General features: G+C 33.4%; 4 protein-coding genes across 4 annotated transcripts; 2 read left to right on the forward strand and 2 right to left on the reverse strand.

Moving 5' to 3' along the window:
• Window positions 1-252: 252 nt before the first annotated feature.
• Window positions 253-2496, reverse strand: SAPINGB_P006090 (uncharacterized protein; the record flags this gene model as incomplete). The annotated part of the gene is made up of 1 exon (XM_032000804.1): window positions 253-2496. One exon carries the CDS (start codon window positions 2494-2496, stop codon window positions 253-255), a length of 2244 nt encoding a protein of 747 aa, XP_031856695.1.
• Window positions 2497-3515: 1019 nt separating this feature from the next.
• On the forward strand, window positions 3516-5342 carry SAPINGB_P006091 (uncharacterized protein; the record flags this gene model as incomplete). The annotated part of the gene is made up of 1 exon (XM_032000805.1): window positions 3516-5342. One exon carries the CDS (start codon window positions 3516-3518, stop codon window positions 5340-5342), a length of 1827 nt encoding a protein of 608 aa, XP_031856696.1.
• A 259-nt stretch (window positions 5343-5601) lies between these two features.
• On the forward strand, window positions 5602-7751 carry SAPINGB_P006092 (uncharacterized protein; the record flags this gene model as incomplete). The annotated part of the gene is made up of 2 exons (XM_032000806.1): window positions 5602-5740; window positions 5863-7751. The coding sequence occupies 2 exons, from the start codon at window positions 5602-5604 to the stop codon at window positions 7749-7751; spliced, it is 2028 nt and encodes a 675-aa protein (XP_031856697.1).
• Window positions 7752-8621: 870 nt separating this feature from the next.
• Window positions 8622-11297, reverse strand: SAPINGB_P006093 (uncharacterized protein; the record flags this gene model as incomplete). Its single annotated transcript, XM_032000807.1, has 1 exon — window positions 8622-11297. The coding sequence occupies one exon, from the start codon at window positions 11295-11297 to the stop codon at window positions 8622-8624; it is 2676 nt and encodes an 891-aa protein (XP_031856698.1).
• Between the last annotated feature and the right edge of the window lie 6988 nt (window positions 11298-18285).

The raw sequence follows: 18285 nt of genomic DNA on the forward strand, positions 1-18285 counted from the left end.
TGCATAAAAAAAAAATTCTTTTTTGTGGCGCGGAATTTTAATTCAACTAGTTGAATTCCAGTGCTGTGAGAAATTACAACTCAACTATTAGCAATTATATTATATAATATATTGGTATTATCATCATTATCTTTATTATTGTTATTTTTATTGTTATTGTTATTGTTATTGTTATTTTTATTATTATAATTACTATCAACTATAATTCTTCTACTATAGTTTTTTTGTTTTTTTTTTTTAAAATCTACCAAACTACCTCCTAAACGACCTCAACGGGTCTCCACCCTTTCTTCCTCCAATACTCTTCTTTTTTTGTTGTCTCTGTTGTTTCTTAATCCGATTCGAATTGTTCTTTCGTGCGCTCACATATTGTTGTTGCTGCTGCTGAGACTGAGGTTGCAACGTGTTTAGGCCTCCTCGAGCTTGAGAAGGAAGCAAATATTGTGGCACTCGCTTTAGGTGCGGCTGTACCTTGGCTGCATGCAGCTCCTTGTCATGTCGCAAAAATGCCAAATCTTCTGGGTTCTCTTCAAAATGCCGCTTTAGTTTCTCCGACGTCAACAACTCTTGACGAATCTCCTTAATCCGAGCCTCGCGAACTGCCATCTTAGTCACCGCTCTAAAAGCTCCCTCCATACGGTACCGGAATGACTCCATCTGCTTCATATCAAATACATAGGGCTGAATAATAACTGCTGCATCATTCTCACTATACCCCTCGGGCACTCCACTAGATGATGCAATCTGTTCCTCATCCAATCCTAATCTCTTCAATGCTTTAGCTCGCTTCTTTTCTTGATGCTTCATCACTCTTGCAAGAACCTTTTCATCCTTCTTGGCCGTATCTAAACTTGCCGTCCGGTATTCCTTCTTGCGCCAGTCTTTACGAGGAACAACAAACGACAATGCCATTCCTGACTTGTTGGCTCTTGCTGTACGTCCAATGCGATGAGTATAAACCGTGGCAGATGTCGGTAAATCAAAGTTAAGAACGCATGCAACATTCCGGAAATCAACTCCACGTGAAACACTATATTCCTTATCGGATGAAAATTTAGACTTTTTATTTCGTCTCCTCTTTTTTTGAGTTTCTTTCCCTTCTTCTTGCTCTTGCTCTTCTTCTTTTTCTTCTTCCTCATCCTTCTCTCCATCTTCCATGTAATGCGTGTTTTCGTCCGTAGCAATAAGCAAATCATAAACATTCCTGTTAAACTCCTCCACAATGTGTAATCGCGAAGCAATAGGCAGCTCCGAGTTTAAAACAATTGACTTAATACCAAATTGTTCCAAAAACAGTTTCAGTTGGTAACATCGCTCGATATTGTTGACAAAAATTAATGTCTTACCCCGAATCAATCTAAGCTTGAAAATCACATAAATTAGCAGAAACTTGTCAATTTCTGAAGTCTTCACATAGTACTGCAATAACTTATTGGATGAAGCCCCTCCAGCTTCTCCTACATTGTCTTCCAGTCGCAACACTGCAAGATTTTTCCGGCAAAACGCAGCCTTGATATCGTTAATGTCTTCACTAATAGTGGCTGACATCAGCCATGTTTGAATGGTCTTTTTAACCGGCAACAATTGAGCCAGAGCATCCAAGTCCTCCCGGAACCCATATGACAATATCAAATCCGCTTCGTCAATGACTAAATACGAAATTGCACTCGCATCAATCGATCCACTTTGGATATGGGCAAGCACTTTGGCTGGAGTCCCGACAATGATGGCTGGCTTTGTAGCCAGCAACGATGCCATAATATTTTCTGAAGATGTCGTGGCAGTAGCTGATGATGACTGTTGCGACGACACATTAACCACTCCCACAAGCTTGTCTGCGAAAATGGTCAGAGACTTGAACAGCTTGGCGACTTGGTCAGCCAGTTCTCTAGATGGCACAAGAATAATCGCACGGTTACCCACAGCACCCTTATGTGTAGACGAGGTTTCGCTCTGTGACTTGACAGATTCTTGCAGAATGCTCTCCACAATAGGGATTGCGTATGCCACGGTTTTACCAGAACCTGTCTTTGCGCGGCCAATAATATCCTTTTTCAAACCAAGTGCAAGAGGAATTGCCTTGACCTGAATCGGCGTAGGTTTATAGAGCTTGATCAATGAAAGAGCTTGAAGTAATCGTGAGTCCAGATCGAGCTCGGCAAATGTTGTATCTTCGAGAGTCTCTTCATCCATGGCCAAAAGTTTCCTTTCTTCTTCAGAATAGGCGTCGTATTCTGTTTGAACCTTAGGTTCTTCTTCTTCTTCTTCTTCTTCTATTTCTTCTTCGACTTCTTCCTCTTCATCACTAGAATCCTTTTCTTCTTTTCCTTCTTCGTCTTTAGGGTCGATCATTTCAACATCTTCACTTTGATCCTTGATTTCCTTTTTAGCAACTGGAGCAGCAACTTGTTGCTTATTAGACTTCTTAGAGTCCTTGGCTTCTTTCGGAGCACTTTTGGGTATTCTTTCTTTGATTGAGACTTTCTTTTTCCCCATCTTTGAATATGATTGAAAAGTTTTTTTTTTTTTTGTTTGTTTGAATTTAGTAAAGAAAAAAAAAATTCAAACTTCTTTCTTGTTTAAAATCAAATAGAAAAAAAAAAAAAAAAAAAAAAACTTTTCGCTTTTAAAAAAAAAAAAAAAAAATTCAGAAATTTTTTGGCCGTTAAAAAAATTATGTAATGATGACTAATTATGTCATGTTGTTGCCCCCCCAAACCACGTTATCAGCTAGCCACTGCAATTCACCACCAACATTTTCTTCTCCACAGACCATATTATTTCAAATTATTCAAATTATTCAAACTATTCAATTCAAATTATCTAAATTACAAAAATCATAAAAATCATAAAATTAATTTCACTTATTCACAATTACTCATTTCTATAATCAGTTTTTTTCAAGACCTTTCAATCCTTACCAAACATCTTTTAAAACTCTTCATACTCACCGGAAACATTTTTTTTTTCTCAACAGACCCAATTCAACAAACAAAACTCCAACCTTCTAATATTACCAAAATCTCTCTTTTTCATCTTAATCAAGTTTAATTTATTTCAAAATAGAAATAGAAATAAATAAATAAAAAAACCATCATTTCAATATTATTAAACACTGGAAATCTCTCAAAATAAAAAAAAAAAAAAACCAACCCACTTTCCTTTTTTTTTTAAAAAAAACAAAACCTTCTAATCCGTGACTAAATATTACATAACTTGTCCTCCAAAAGTAAGGCCTTAAACGAATTGTACTGTCCGCGTGCCATTTAAAATACACTTTCCCTTCAACAAACAACCAAACAAACAAAAACCTTTTTTTTTTTTGGCCATTTTTTTATTTCTATTTCTTATTTCTTCTATTCTTTAAGTCCTTCTTCTTCATCTTGTTATCACCATCTTCGTCACATTGCCTCCAATCTCCTCTTTTTTTTTTTTTTTGCCTTTTTTATATATAAATATTTGTATATAATCCCCTCCTTATCCACTTATCCTACCCAGTCAACTCATATACAATAATGTCCTCTTCAACTACTCTTCCTCCACCACCCATTAAATCCCCACACTTTTCTCTCTGGGCTTCTCCCCTAAGCCCTCTTGCAAACTTCCAATCATCCTCATCATTGCCGTCGTCTGCTGATGTCGTCATCATTGGCTCAGGCTTCAGCGGCGCTTCTGTAGCTTACCATTTACTCGTCGACCCCTCATCTTCAACCTCTTCTTCTTATTATCACCAAAACCCATCCTTGACCTCATCCCCAAACAAAAAACCCCGCGTCGTTATGCTCGAGGCCCGCCAAACATGCTCTGGAGCCTCGGGCCGAAACGGCGGTCACTTGCATCCAAGCTTCACCTATGGTGCTGCTACTTGGGCCACTGATGATGATGCAACGCGCAACCAGCACTTGGCCAAAATTGCCTTTGACGCCAAAAACTACTCCACTCTGGCTGCTCTCATTGCTCAAAACAACATTGCTTCCGCTCAAAGTATCTTTACAGATGGACCAAACAATTCTCCTTCTTCCTCGCTGGCCGCTGGATGGGCTGTTTACGATACTCCTCAGGAATTTGCCCAAGCATGTGCGGTGGTATCTGCTTACATCCAAGCTTCCCCAGAACCAGACCACCCACCAATCCGCATTTACTCCAGAGACGAGGCCCGCAAGCGCACAGGTTTGACCAACATTGCAGGAGCTTTACATTGTCCAGCAACTCCCTTATGTGGGTATTCACTTGTAAGCTGGCTTCTAATGGAGTGCATCACAAAGGGAAATCTCCAGTTGCATTCAAATACTCCAGTACGTGCAGTCACTCGCGAAACCCCAGAAGCCGTTGGCAGAGATAAGCCACTAGAGTATGTTATCAAAACAAGTCGTGGACCCATTAAAACACCCGTCATTATATTTGCAACAAATGCCTATACGGGAAATCTTGTAAGCAAAAGTACCGTTTCACCCAAGGCATATCTTGATTCCATTAAACAGTCAGTGTCCCCAGAGGTTTTTGCGCGCGGGTCATCTGCCATTGTGATACCTCCATCCTCACAAGTTACCGTTAAGGACTACTTTTCCTCTGCTCGCAATGTTCTCTCGTCTACCTCGTCATCAATGCAGGGTCCGGCAGCTAGCTTAAACAATAACCCGATGCATATTGACGTGGAAATCGAAACAAGATTACGCACAGAAATATACCCAGTTCGTGGACAAGTCGCCCACTATCAGGCCCCGCACATACTCACATCCCAGCACCTGACAGCCGTGCGGCCCACCGGGGTGCCCAAACTTAGTTTGGTATGGAACGACGAATACCTTGCGGTTGTGCCTCAACGATCAGGAGACGCCCAGGGCCAAGTCGACATTGTGTTTGGTGGGTGCCGCCGGTTCGGTGCTTCAAAACAGGTGGGTCTTACAGATGACAATTCCCTTAGTAATGTGGTGAGCTGGACTCTCGATGACTACTTTGCCACACGTATAGGTGTACCTCTTCAATCTTCCGAAGACCCCGTTGAAGCTATGGCTGGGTCGTTCACCCGAACGCTTGTTTTGGATGACTCTAAGGAGGCTAATGGTTCCGTTGCAACCACCACAGCTGTCAAGGTACAAGAATGGACAGGCATTATGGGTTTTACACGAGACGAAAGACCGTGTGTAGGGTCATTGATTGAGGATGAAGAAGAAGCACAGGCCGGACCCCGCGTGCTGGTCATTGGAGGGTTTGGAGGCCATGGTATGCCGCGCATTTTCTTGTCTGCAAAGGCACTTGTCCACAGATACTTGAGAAAAGTTGATGATACCGAAGAAGCCAATTCCTGGCCATTGTGGTTTCCCTCAGAGTATATTAATTAAATGGGGTTTTTTTTTTTTTTAAAAAAAAGAAAAAAAAAAAAATTTTGGTTATTTTTAGTGTGTAAAAGAATTCCATTTATTAGTATATTTAATTGAATTTAGTAAAAAAGTTAACAAGGTGATGGTTAATTATTATTATTATTTTTTTTTGTAACTGTAACAATAATTAATTGTTAATTAAAATCAAATATAACTGAAAAAAAAGAAAAAAATTAAACTCACCACCTTTAAACCTTCACACTCTACCAAGCATACTATCATGGCCCCGCTTAGCAACCCAGCCAAGTACAAAAAGTCACAGGGAGTCTTGACGATTGATCTTGCAACCGATAAATTGCTTTGGCAAGGCGATGGAGCAGTTGCTCCTTCTGTCCAGCTTAAGCTATCAAATATCGAGCGTATGTTAGTCTTTTATTTTTTTATTTTTATTTATTTTATTTTTTTTTTTTTGACTCTAATAAGAAATGATAATGAAATAACAATGATAAACTAATTATGACCTTTTTCCTCTTCATTTTAGACTTGCAAGCAACTCCGGCAACATCGGCCAAATCAATGATTAAAATCATGATGAAGGAAGGCACAGACCCGTTCACTTTCCTCTTTTCTGCGCGACCCATTCTGGCCTCGGTTCGTGACGTTTTATCTGCATTGATTCACGAGCGACAAGCAAAGGAGTCCAGTGCAACTGCAACTGCAACTGCAACTGCAACTGCAACTGCAACTGCCACTACAACTACAACTACAACTACAACTGCAACTGCAACTGCAACTGCAACTGCAGACTCCAAATCCCAGCCTGATTCGTCATCTTCATCTTCATCTAAATCGTCGTCACCACCAGTCCAAACTGTAGGCAAAAAACAAAAACAAAAAGTGGCAGCACCAAATGCAATTCCTTTAGATACAAAGTCACTTTTAAGAAACCTCAAGCTCCAGCAAGATGTCATCCAAAGTACTCCTGAAATCAAGCGTGCATTTGAAGATGCAGTTATTACTGGTGGACTGTCACACGAAGACTTTTGGTCAACACGAATCCATTTGTTGCGAGCCCATGTGCTGGCAGCATCGCAAAAGCGAGGACCATACAATGTGTTGAGTACCATCAAACACAAGACCAATAGCGAGAACCAGCAAACGCTAACATTATCAGTTGAAAAAATTAATGACATTTATGAGCAGTATCCTATTGTGTACCAAGCATTTAAGGATAATGTTCCGCCGATGGACAGCAATGTTTTTTGGGTAGAGTTTTTTAGTTCACGGTTGTTTCGTCGGTTAAGAGGTGATCGAATTAAACCATCGGATCCTACAAATACTATTCTTGACAAGTACCTTGATTACTTAGATAATTACGAAACTAACAAACAAACAGCACACCAAACATTATTGAAAAAACGTAAGCTTGACGAAGAGGCAGCCGGGTCCCAGGACCAAGACATTGAAGTACCATTTTTTATCAACATTGAAGGCAATGAGGAAAACGATCCTCAGCGACTTGGAAACCGACCAGACTATACAATGAGGTCAGGTGCAGAAGGTCCTAGTGCATTGACATTATTAAAGTCAATGAACTGGTTATCACAACGCATGGTTTATGGACAGGAAGGATCAGCAGTGACTGCGTCAAGTAATGGGACAGGATCCACATCACGCGCTGCCATTGTCCCGATGCATGACCAGGATGAATCACATTTGATGGACGAGCTGAGGATCCGTGGTCTTGAAGATGAACAAACTCCAGAATATTTGAAGCTGGAGGTAAGACCTGTGGATACTGATGCGATACGTGAGGAGGTTGCAGCTAATAATATTCTTCCAGCGATAACCAATGGGGTCATGGAGAAAAGTCCACAGCCGCAAACAGAACAGTCACAAGTTACATATAATGAGAGTTTGCAGTACATGCATGAGAATGTAACAGGTTCTGTAGATTTGCAAGAAGTGGGAGCAGGGCCTGGCCATCAGGATGCTTTAAAACGAGCGCAGAAACATATTATGAGGACTGTGAAGCTGAGGTCTAAAGAAGGAGGTGATAATCGAAGTTTTGAAGAGCGAGAAGTTGAGGGAGTAGTTGAGAGTAAAGTTGGTTCTGTTCATGCTACATCTGTTGAGTTTCTTCGACATTTTTGGATTCATTTTTTAAGTGGTGATCCAACACAAGCTTTAGCTATAAACAAATTAGTATCTGGACTTAAAAAAAGTTTGGAAAAAATTGATGCTTTAGAAAAACAAGAAGAAGGTAAACCATATTGTGCTCAAGTAATTGCAGCTCTTGGACCACTTGTTGATTCAATTACTAAAGCTCTTGAGGCATACCAGGGAGCCGTGGCAATGTACCAACAAACCAATACAGTCTTGGCCAATGGTGATATTAGTGCAAGCGGGACTCCAGAACCGTTGGCATGATTATTGTTATTGACAGTAATTAATCATTATCTATAATAATAATAATAATAATAATAAAAATAAAATAAAAAAGAACAAGTGGACTTGATCATTAAATAGTGTTTGAATAAATTGAAACGTTTATTTCTATATATTAAAATGTCAATTCTATTTATAAAGGGAGGGGGGACTCTCTTTCAAATGATGAATTGAAAATTGTTTATATATATATATATATATATATATAGCATCAGGAATTCCTACAAAGCCCATATTTTTCATTTGTTTTTTTTTTTTTGGCCTTTTTTGCTTTTGCTTTGAGGTTTTCTTCCGGATCTTATGTCCAAAACCCGTTTGTTTATTTGTTTGTTTAAATCAATCAATTCATAACAATAACTTATCACAATATGATATAATAATAATAATAATAAATAATTTCCTCCAAAAAAAATACTTTCTTTCTTTGTTAGAAAAATTCATCATCTGTTTTTTTTTTTTTTTTTGTAAACCATTTAATTATTCATTTATTCCGTTTAAAAAATTAAAAAAAATTTAAAAAAATTTTAACAAAAAAAAAAAAAAAAGTCCAACCGTCGTCTAACCAAAAAAGCACTTCTTTACATTTTTTCATCTACATTGGTTTTACCTCCTCCTCCTTTTTCAGATGACATCAACACAAAAAAAAAAACAAGCCGCTCAAACCGAGCATCTTATAAACCCATTCCAGTTCCGAAAAGGAAAAAAAAAAACTCAAATTTTATCAAATTTTATCAAATTTTATCAAATTTTTTTCTTCATAAACCCGTAAAAGCAACATAAATTGTAAAAAAAAAAAAAAAAACATCAAAAGCATTATATATAAATAAAACAAAAAAATCAAATAAAATAAAATCAAACAGACAGCTCTTGGGGCCACTCTCTAACCGAGTGAGCAACCATGGCAGATGGACCATTGGTCTGCTTCTGCTGCTGTTGTTGTTGTTGTTGTGGTTGTGGTTGTGGTTGAGACTTGGACTGAACACTGGACCCGGCAGTCACAGTTGTACCTTCCGTCTCACTTCCACTACCGCGAGTACTGCTGCCACTACTACTTGCACTCTTGGGGCCTTGGAAAAAACAATAATTCTTAATCAGTTCCTGGTACGAGCCAGCATTGAGAGCAAGCTTGTGTGTAGAAAAAGATGCTGGAGATCTGCGGGCTCCAGTACTAGAAGGAGTCGTTACCTTAGACTTATTTTGAGCCAAGCTAGGCAAATGGGCATACTCCTCATCATCAGAATCGGACGACGACTCTTCGCGGCGAAGAGCAAACTGCGAGTTGAATGCAAAGGGGGTATTAGAGCTAGGTGTGGTGTTGTTGTTATTGTTGTTAGCATTCTTCTGGGTATCTTTATTGGTAGTAGTATTAATATTATTATCGTCAGTCTTTTTTCTTGTTGCATTCAACGACGCACCAAAGCTGTACCGCGAAGTGAAATTGGAGCGCTGGTTATCAGCATTATTTTTAAGTTTAGGAGCAAGGTCATCCAAAATGTCATCGACGCTGGATATAGATGATGAGAGAGCATCAAAGTCATGGTTAAAGTCCGAGTCCAGGCGGAGTTCTTGTGGGTTGCTAGTGTGGGAGAAATCTGAGCCATCTCGAGAGTTGAAAGACCCACTATAAGATTTTGAACGACGATGGCGAGGACCTGAAGATGAAGATCGTCGGCTCAACGACCCGCCACTACTCTTGCTAACCCTGGTGAAATCAACCTGATAATTGTACGAATTGTTATTGTCCCAAAACTCCTGGCCAGCAGTAGCATAACGAACACAAAGGTACATTGATTTAGAGGTTAAAGTATTGTAAGGGATATTAGCAAGCTTAATGGCAAAGGTGAACTTGTCAAAGCCAGGCAGACGCTTCTTTCGGCGCACGTCATCGTTATAATCAGCTTGAACCTCCGTAAAGGTTTTCCAATAGTCTGTAGTATAGCGGATGCAAACATACTTTTGATAAGCCATGTTACGTACCGCAATGTGGCCAACAAGACTCTCCTTGTCCGAGGAAAGGAAAATGCTTTCCAGACAGACATTTTTTGTAGACATGTCATCGAGGGAAACATGTGGAAAATTTGGAAGGGAAATCTTCCACTCTGAGCGAGAAAGAAAGCGCTGAAACCCAACACGTGGGTCTTCTTCAATTTCAGATTCCGAGTCAGATTCAGATTCCGAGTCTGGGGCTCTGAGATGGAACTTTGCACGTTCATCACTTGGGGAAGAATCAGCACTAACAGCTGTTGGTTTTTCAGAGTTTAAAAAGTGGCGAACATGGACCAAGTTGGTATCAAAGTGAACCATCTTGGAGGGGGTGTTTGGCATGCTGCATGGTCTCACAAGACTTGGGAGTTTAAGAGACGACTTGACACGTTCGCCAGACTTTTTGCGGATAATGACTTGGGAGGGGCTAGTTGGGAGGTTAATGTGAAGAGGAGGAGGGGGAGGAGAAGTAGCCAATGGAGTTGTTGTTGTTGATGATGAAGAAGGGAGTTGAAGAGGAGCAGCAGTAGATGTGGTGGTATTATTTTGAGCCAGTGTAGGAATTGTAGGGCTACTGTGGACAGGTGTAGAAGGTGTGAGGGTGCAAAGAGAAGTTGTAGAGTCAATATTGACAGGAGGGGAAGTAGTAGATGTGGTGTTGGTGGTGGTGGTGGTTGAGTCAGTTGATGTAATTGTTGATGTAGTAGTGGTAGTAGCGGCAGGTTCGGCAACCTTTACTTCTTCCTTTTCCTTGGTAGGAAGGGAAACGCAAGAGGCGTTTGGAGGAGTTGAAGTTTCCGAGTCCACAAAGGGTGCAGCGGATGCGTCTTGAGCACGTTTTTCCATAGCGACATTGTGATAGCTTTGAGCCAAGGCCATTGCTTGAACGGCTTGAGTTAGTTTTGAAAATAAAATAGGGTCATTATCCAGAGATAAAGAAGAGGAGGAAGTAGATGAAGAGGTCGAGGAGGCTTCAGAGGAAGAGGACTCGTCGGTTGAAAAGGAAGGGCTGGCTGTGAGAGATGCAGAGGAGGAGGGAGAGGTTGGAGACAATGGAGGAGAGCGCTGAGGGTAACCACGAGGTTGCTTCGATAAAAACTGAGCCGAGAGGGGTTTTTTTTCGACAAAAGTAGTCATATCTGAGCATGAAGAGGCCGACTTTAGAGAAGATGCAGGAGAGTGTGATTTTTTAGGCTTATAAAGAGGGAGTAGAGATGGGGCCAGAGGAGTTGTTGGGCCATTTGCCATAGCGCATAGAGAAGCGGATGATGATCGAGAGGAAGGTCTGTGGATTTTTGAGGGTAAATGGGTTGAAGGAGGAGGAGGAGGAAAGGTAAATGCATGAGAAGATGAGGATGAGTTGTTATTGTTGTTGGTTGTGGTGTTGTTACTAGACACATGTTGTTTTACGCTCGGAGAGGTTGAAATGTAGGAAGTTGGTTCGATGCAAAGGGCGGGAGATTGTGATGATTGTAGGGCCGAGCGAGAGGCATCGATGGAGGGGTTATTGCGTGAGTGATTTGATTTTGGAGCAATGTATGGCATTTTAATTCATTCCGTTGAGTAGGTGAGATATGGTATATACAAGGGAAGGATAGAAATGAACCTGAATTTTTATCTTTTTTTTTTTTTAAAAAAAAAAGGTTCTAGAAAGGTTAGAGAAAGAAAAAAATTATATATATAAAAAAAAAACGTACTTTTGAAGAGATTATATATAAATGGGCTGTGTTTTATGCACACAATGTCTTAATAAAAAAAATTTTTTTTTATCAAAGGACACAAAAAAAAAAAAAAAAAAAGAAAAAGAAAATTGAGTTTATTAAAACCGCACTTTGTCGTATTTCAACAACAAAAAAAAATATTATAAAATATAAAAATAATTTTTTATATTATTCTCAAAAAAAAAAAGGTTTATGCGAGAATAAATAATGATTGATAAGATGAGTAAATAAGATGAGTAAAAATGATGCGTGGGTTTTGTTTTTTATATTTATAATTGAGATGAAAAAAAATATTGCCACCAATTTATTAGTAAAAATAAAGAAGGAGGACTTTATGGATGATTATGTTGAAAATTTTTATTTATTTATTTATTTTTTTTTATAAAAAAAAATAAATGGCAAGTTTTAACAAAAAAAAAAACGAATTTAATTTATATTTATTCTCTCTTTCAAGAATAAGAAAAAAATAAAAAAAAAAAAAGACGGGCGGATTAGAAGGTCTTTTTATACTCTCTCACAGATATTTAGGCCTAGAAGGCTTATCAAAATTTAAAAAAAATAAAAATAAAAATAAAAGTTACGCCAGAGATAAGAATTATGACAAGTTTTTGTTGAGCTCTTTTTATTTATTATTACTATTATTACTATTACTACTACTCCTGTTATATAATGATGCCTAAAACACGCGGCCAAAGCTCCTCCAGTACGACATACAAAACATTCATATAAGAAAAAAAAAAAAAATGACACTATTTTACAGATGAAATATATAAAAAAACTTAAACAATTCTAGATTAATTTAAATCAATTTATATGATAATTTAAAAGTATTATTAATATAAATATATATATATATTTTAAATAAAATTGTTCAATTCAATTATATTTTTATTATTTATATATATATTTTTTTGCTGTTAGTTAACATTTCTGGGCTCATTTTTTTTTTAAGCTCAGTGCTTGTTGTTGTTGTTGCTGCTGCTGCCTTTGAACTCCTTTCTTAAACGCGTTTTTTTTTTTTTTATATAAAAAATTTTTTTTTTTTTGTTAGCACCACTGGTGGTAGTAGTATTATATTTTATAGTGATGGTTTATTGACTACTACTAAATATCTATTTTAAAAAAAGAAAAAAAACAGATGATTTTGTTACGCTTTAGGACACTTACGCTCAACCCACTTTTAAATATTTTAGTTTTTTTTTTTTTTTTTTTTAAAGAAATAAAAATAACAAAAATAATATATTAATCCAGATTTATTAAATCTATTCATCCATATATCTGTAACACATGTGTGTATGTATATGTGAAATCCAAAGCGTCTTTTTTTTTTTTTTTTTTTTTTTTCAATTGAATACTAAAAAAAAAAAATAAATAAATAAATTTAAACTTTAACTTGTCGGGTCCTCTATTTTTCTCCTATTCCCTTAAATAATAATAAAGTCCTATATAATAATTGATTTATTTATTTATTTATTTATTTATTGATGAAAACACTTACTAACTAAATTATATTTTCTCTCTCGTTTAAACTCGGTCCCGGGGCTTCCGGGATATGTAAGTGGCCCGCAGCAACCCGCTCATCTTTAGTGACTAACTAATTGACTAACAGCGTTATTTTGTCAAACGCTCTTTATATATATATATATATATATATTGATTTATTAATAAAAAATTAAAATTAAAATTGACATTCTGGGTTTTTTTTTTTTTTTCTGATGTAACTATGACTGGTTGACTAACTAACTAACTATCTAACTAGTTGAAAGAATTGGTCATAACAATGGAATTGATTGAGTTTTATAAAATAATTTCAACTCTCCACTTCTAAATTAAAAACATTGTCATTATATTTTTTTTTTTAGTTTAAATACTTGACAAATCTTTTTTTTAAAAGATTTTGATTTATTTCCCATTGATCTGAGGAAGGTTTTTAAATGGGCTTTGAAGTTAAATGGTTTTTTATTATTTTTTTTATTTTAAGTGTTTGTTAATTTTGTTGCATCTTCTGTATTTTACCATTTAAAGGTTCCGCTCGCTTTTTTTTTTTAAGCATACACACACACACATACTCCACTCACACAAATTCATGTGATTTTTTTTTTATTTTCAATGGGCGTCAGTGCTCCGTCAATGAACATACGCTCACGCAAACATTGAAGCCCGATATGCGCAGCACTAATCGAGTATTTTATTTTTTTTTTTTTTTTTTTTTTTGAAATCAAGATAAACTAGAACATTAGATTTTAGAAATCCAAAAAGAAAAAAAGAAAAAATGCTTTGAGCCACTTTTTTTTTTAAAAAAATTTTTTCTGATGGAGTACTTCATCTTTTTTTTTTTTTATATCTCTTTCTTCTTCTCGTAATCTTCTCGTAACTTGGATTTTTTTTTTTATTTTTTTTTTCATGGGCTTGGTACAATTACAATTACAAAAAAAAAAAATATATATATATATACGTGTGTGAGAAACCTTCAAAAAATTCTATTTTTAAGACTAATTTATTATGACGACGATGATGATGACACAACGAACCAGCCCAACTGTGGCTAATTATCTATCTAACAAGGACCCGGTCAAGACGTCTTTCTCAACACATATCACTCACCCAAAAAAAAAACAAAATGAAAAAAAAAAGCAATAAACGTAAAAATAAAAATAAAAATAAAAGTAAACTTATGCAGGCCTCGGACCCCCCGGTCTTTCACACTAAACTATCATCATCATTATTATTATTATTATTATTATTATTATTATTATTATTATTATTATTATTATTATTATTATTATTATTATATATTACCATTACTATCAATGCCTCAATGCCTCAATTCAAGTACCGGCCACGCAAGTAACCGAAGATGAAGATTTTTTGTTGATGATGATGAAAGCACCGATAGCGGCCAATTACAAATATTTTTTATTATTCAATTTTTTTTAATTTTTACCTCTCCCCCCCCCCAACAAAATAAAAAAAATAATTAAAATAAAATAAAAAGAGAGAAAGCCTCAAAAGTCAGTTAAGTTACTTTAGTTAACTAATTCGGTTGTATTAAAAAAAATAAATAAAATAAAATAAATGACTAGTTGATAATTATTATTTTAAAAATAAAATAAATTCCCAAAAAACGCACATCCCTGTCAAACGGCCTCAGATGGACTGAAAGTTTCATCAAAAAAAAAAAAAAACTCAAGCAGCTTAGCTGAATTTATAAACTTAACATCTCTTCTTTGTATTTATTCAATTGGGAGGAAGTTTTTTTTTTTTTTTTGTTAGATGCTGATGTTTAGTCATAGTAGTAATAATAATAATAACAATAACAATATTAACATTTATAAATTTCAATGTCCTTTATATTAATAAGTTGCTAAATGTCGCTTATTCTAGCTGATTTTTTATTTTTGTTTTAGTTGTTGTTTTAGTTGTTGTTGCTTCTGTTGTTATTGCTGTTGCTGTTGCTTTTGTAAAATATATCAGTCTTCTTTCTTTACAATTAACAAAAGGTTTTGATTTTTTTGTTCTTCTCCTCTATTCATCTCCCCTCCTCAGTCCGAGATCCCCCGCTTTTTGTTAGTTCAAAAAAAAAAAAAATAAAAAATTTAAAAAATTTAAAAAATTACTCCGGTTTTTATGCGATGAAATATAAATCTATTTCCAAGGAATAAATAAAAAAAAAAAAGGTGCGGGGTCATTCATTACATTTACTAAATTTACTATATTTATTAAGGAACTCACACCATCAAGGAGGGGTAGAAATATTGAAACAAATAATAATGCCACTGTCAATATTCAAATATTCAATTATATAAAAATATATAAACTAATTGAGTACGGAAACTAATATATATATATATATATATATATATATATATTGATAATGTTGTTGTTGTTGTTTATATATTATTAAATACATTAAAATAACGACTATATTCCTTTATAAATTTTTTTTAATTAAAAAGTACCTTGAAATATTGATATAAAAATATATTTATATTTATATTTATATTTATCTATAAAAAAAAAAAAAAATTCTACTAATAAGAATATCAAAAAGATCATAGCGGGGCTCTCGGTGATTGTATTTACAAGTACCTGAAAGGGTTTTCTTTTTTTTTTATTAATTTTTTTTTTTCCGGGGGAAGGAACAAGAAAAAAAGGAAACCCAGAAATTCTTTTTTTTTTTTTTTTTTTTTTTTTTTAAAAAAAATAAAAAATAAAATAAACGAGGCCTTCTTTTGCCCCTCTTAAAAAAAAAAAATAAAAAAAATTTCATCCCCGCTCTTCTCTGTGTCCTCGACGCACCTTTGAACATACATTCACCCGATTCGGAAGTTACAAACGCCGTTTGTGTCCGAGAGTAATGTTTGTTATTTCTTCTTTTTTTTTTTTTTTTTGAGGCATTCTTAATATAAAAAAAATAAAAAAAATAAAATTATCAATTCCGACGGGTCTCGGGACTTTATTGTTACGGGACTCAAGGTAAGAAAAGTATATAGGAGTTTCCATATAAAATAATAAGAAGAAAAAGAAAAAGGTTATTTTGAATTAATGAAAAATTTCAACAATGTGTTTTTTTTTTTTTTTTTTTTTTTTCATATCATTAAATTTTTAAAATAAAATAAAACAAAATAAAAAAATTTTCTCCGAGGAGATACCCGTCAATTTTTTCATTGTTATTTTATATTTAAGCTTTTATATATGTATATATGGAAAAAATTTTTTTTTTTTTTTTTTTTTTTTTTTTTTTTCAATTAGAATTTTGATACATTATTACAAAATAAATTGATGAGTGGGTGAGTTTAAAAGATCTTTTAAAATATATTTTAAATAATAATTAATACTACTACATTCATTTATTCAAAAGTCAATTTATGAAAAAAAAAAAAAAAAATTTTTTTCATTCTTCATATTTTAAAATTTTTTTGTTATTATTATTATTATTATTATAAGGCCCAGATGAAAGTTTATATTTTCATATGAAAAAAAATATGCTATTGAAATAAAGAAAAAAAAAAAAAGGGGGTGTGTGTAATGATAATAATAATTATGATTGGTGGAATTTTTAAAAATAAATTTTAAGTAAATTTTAAGAATAATAAAAATATATATAAACTTGAATTTTATTTATTTATTTTATAATAAAGAAATTACTCTAATAATAATAATAATAATAATAATAATAATAAAAACTATATAGTATCCATTGATTTATTTATTTAGTTAGTTAGTTAGTTAGTTTTAATATTTTAGTTTTAATCTAATATAATTTTGTTTAAACTAATTACTTTGTTATAATAATAATAATTATAAAAATATTTGCGGCCCAGCATTTTTTAAATTTTATTTTAATCATTAAATAAATAAATAAATTAATTAATGAAAAATTGTCATGTTGCACGGCTAAAAGAAACCTCAAAACAAATTTATATATATATAAACGAAAATTAAAAAAAAAAATAAATAAATAAATAAATAGTCTTAAAGTTATATATATAATATATATAATATATATAATATATAATATATATATATAAAGAGCTGTCTAATAGATGGGTAGGTAGTTGGTACCCTTTCAAGTAGTACCAATAAATTCATATCCTTATTTATTTGTTTATTTATTTGTTTATGTCCATTCACCTAATTTTTCTTCTTCTTCTTCTTCTTTTGTTTTTCAAAATGCAAATATTTCTAATTAAACTTCGGCTATTCTTGTATTATGAAAAAAATAAAATAAACATGAATCACAAAAAAAAAAAAATAAAATAAAATAAATTGGAAAATCCAACAAAATGTTTTAGGTTTTGATTTTCATCATGTTGGGGGGTAGAAAAAAAAAATTTCAAAATATATAATAAATGTCCTAAAATAAAGCTTTAAATTTTTTAATCTTTTATTTATGTATAATTCATCACATACAAAATATTAATAATATTAATAATAATAATAATAATAATAATAATAATAATAATAATAATAATAATAATAATAATAATAATAATAATAATAATAATAATAATAATAATAATAATAATAATAATAATAATAATAATAATAATAATAATAATAATAATAATAATAATAATAATAAAGAACCCTTTTTTTTTATTCTATCTCTCTTTCTAATGTTTTATATCCTCGGCGATTAGATTCTATCTTTAAAGAAAAAAAAAAAAACTTTAATGTCTTGTTTAACTTTTAAAAGAAAGAACTCCTTCCAAAAAAAAAAAATTAAAAAGGGGGGGAGTGTAGGATCTCTATTTCTTCTTAAATCTACTCCCAACAAAATATATATATATATATATATATATAATAGACATGGTTATTGATTGTGAGATTAAAAATAAGTGGGAGTGTAAAAGAAAAAAAAAAAAAAAAAAAGGTACTAAGGTATAAAAACGACGGGATGAGACTGAGATAGTTAATGATGATGATGATGATGATGATGATGCTTGATGATGCTTGATGATGGTGATGGTGATGGCATTCAATTAAAAAAAAATTCCACTATTTTTTTTTTCAATCACGCAGCTGGCACGTGGACAAACATCACCACACACTATTTTTCTTCTATTTTATTTTTCATTCATTCATTCATTCATTCATTCATTTATTTATTTTGAATTTCACTGCAGCAGCATTCTTTAAAAAAAAAAAAAAAAAAAAAAAAAAAAAAAATTTTTTTACTTATAAAAGCTTGGACTTTTAACTCTTAAAAAAGTAAAAGTTTAATTGTATTAGGAAAAAAAAAATTGGTTTTTAATAATAATTTTCAAGTCTTTTTGTAATGATTATTATTATATTAATACAGCTATGTT

The sequence above is a fragment of the Magnusiomyces paraingens genome, assembly GCF_902498895.1.
Source record: "Magnusiomyces paraingens strain CBS 517.90 genome assembly, contig: contig5, whole genome shotgun sequence".
Taxonomy (NCBI): domain Eukaryota; kingdom Fungi; phylum Ascomycota; class Dipodascomycetes; order Dipodascales; family Dipodascaceae; genus Magnusiomyces; species Magnusiomyces paraingens.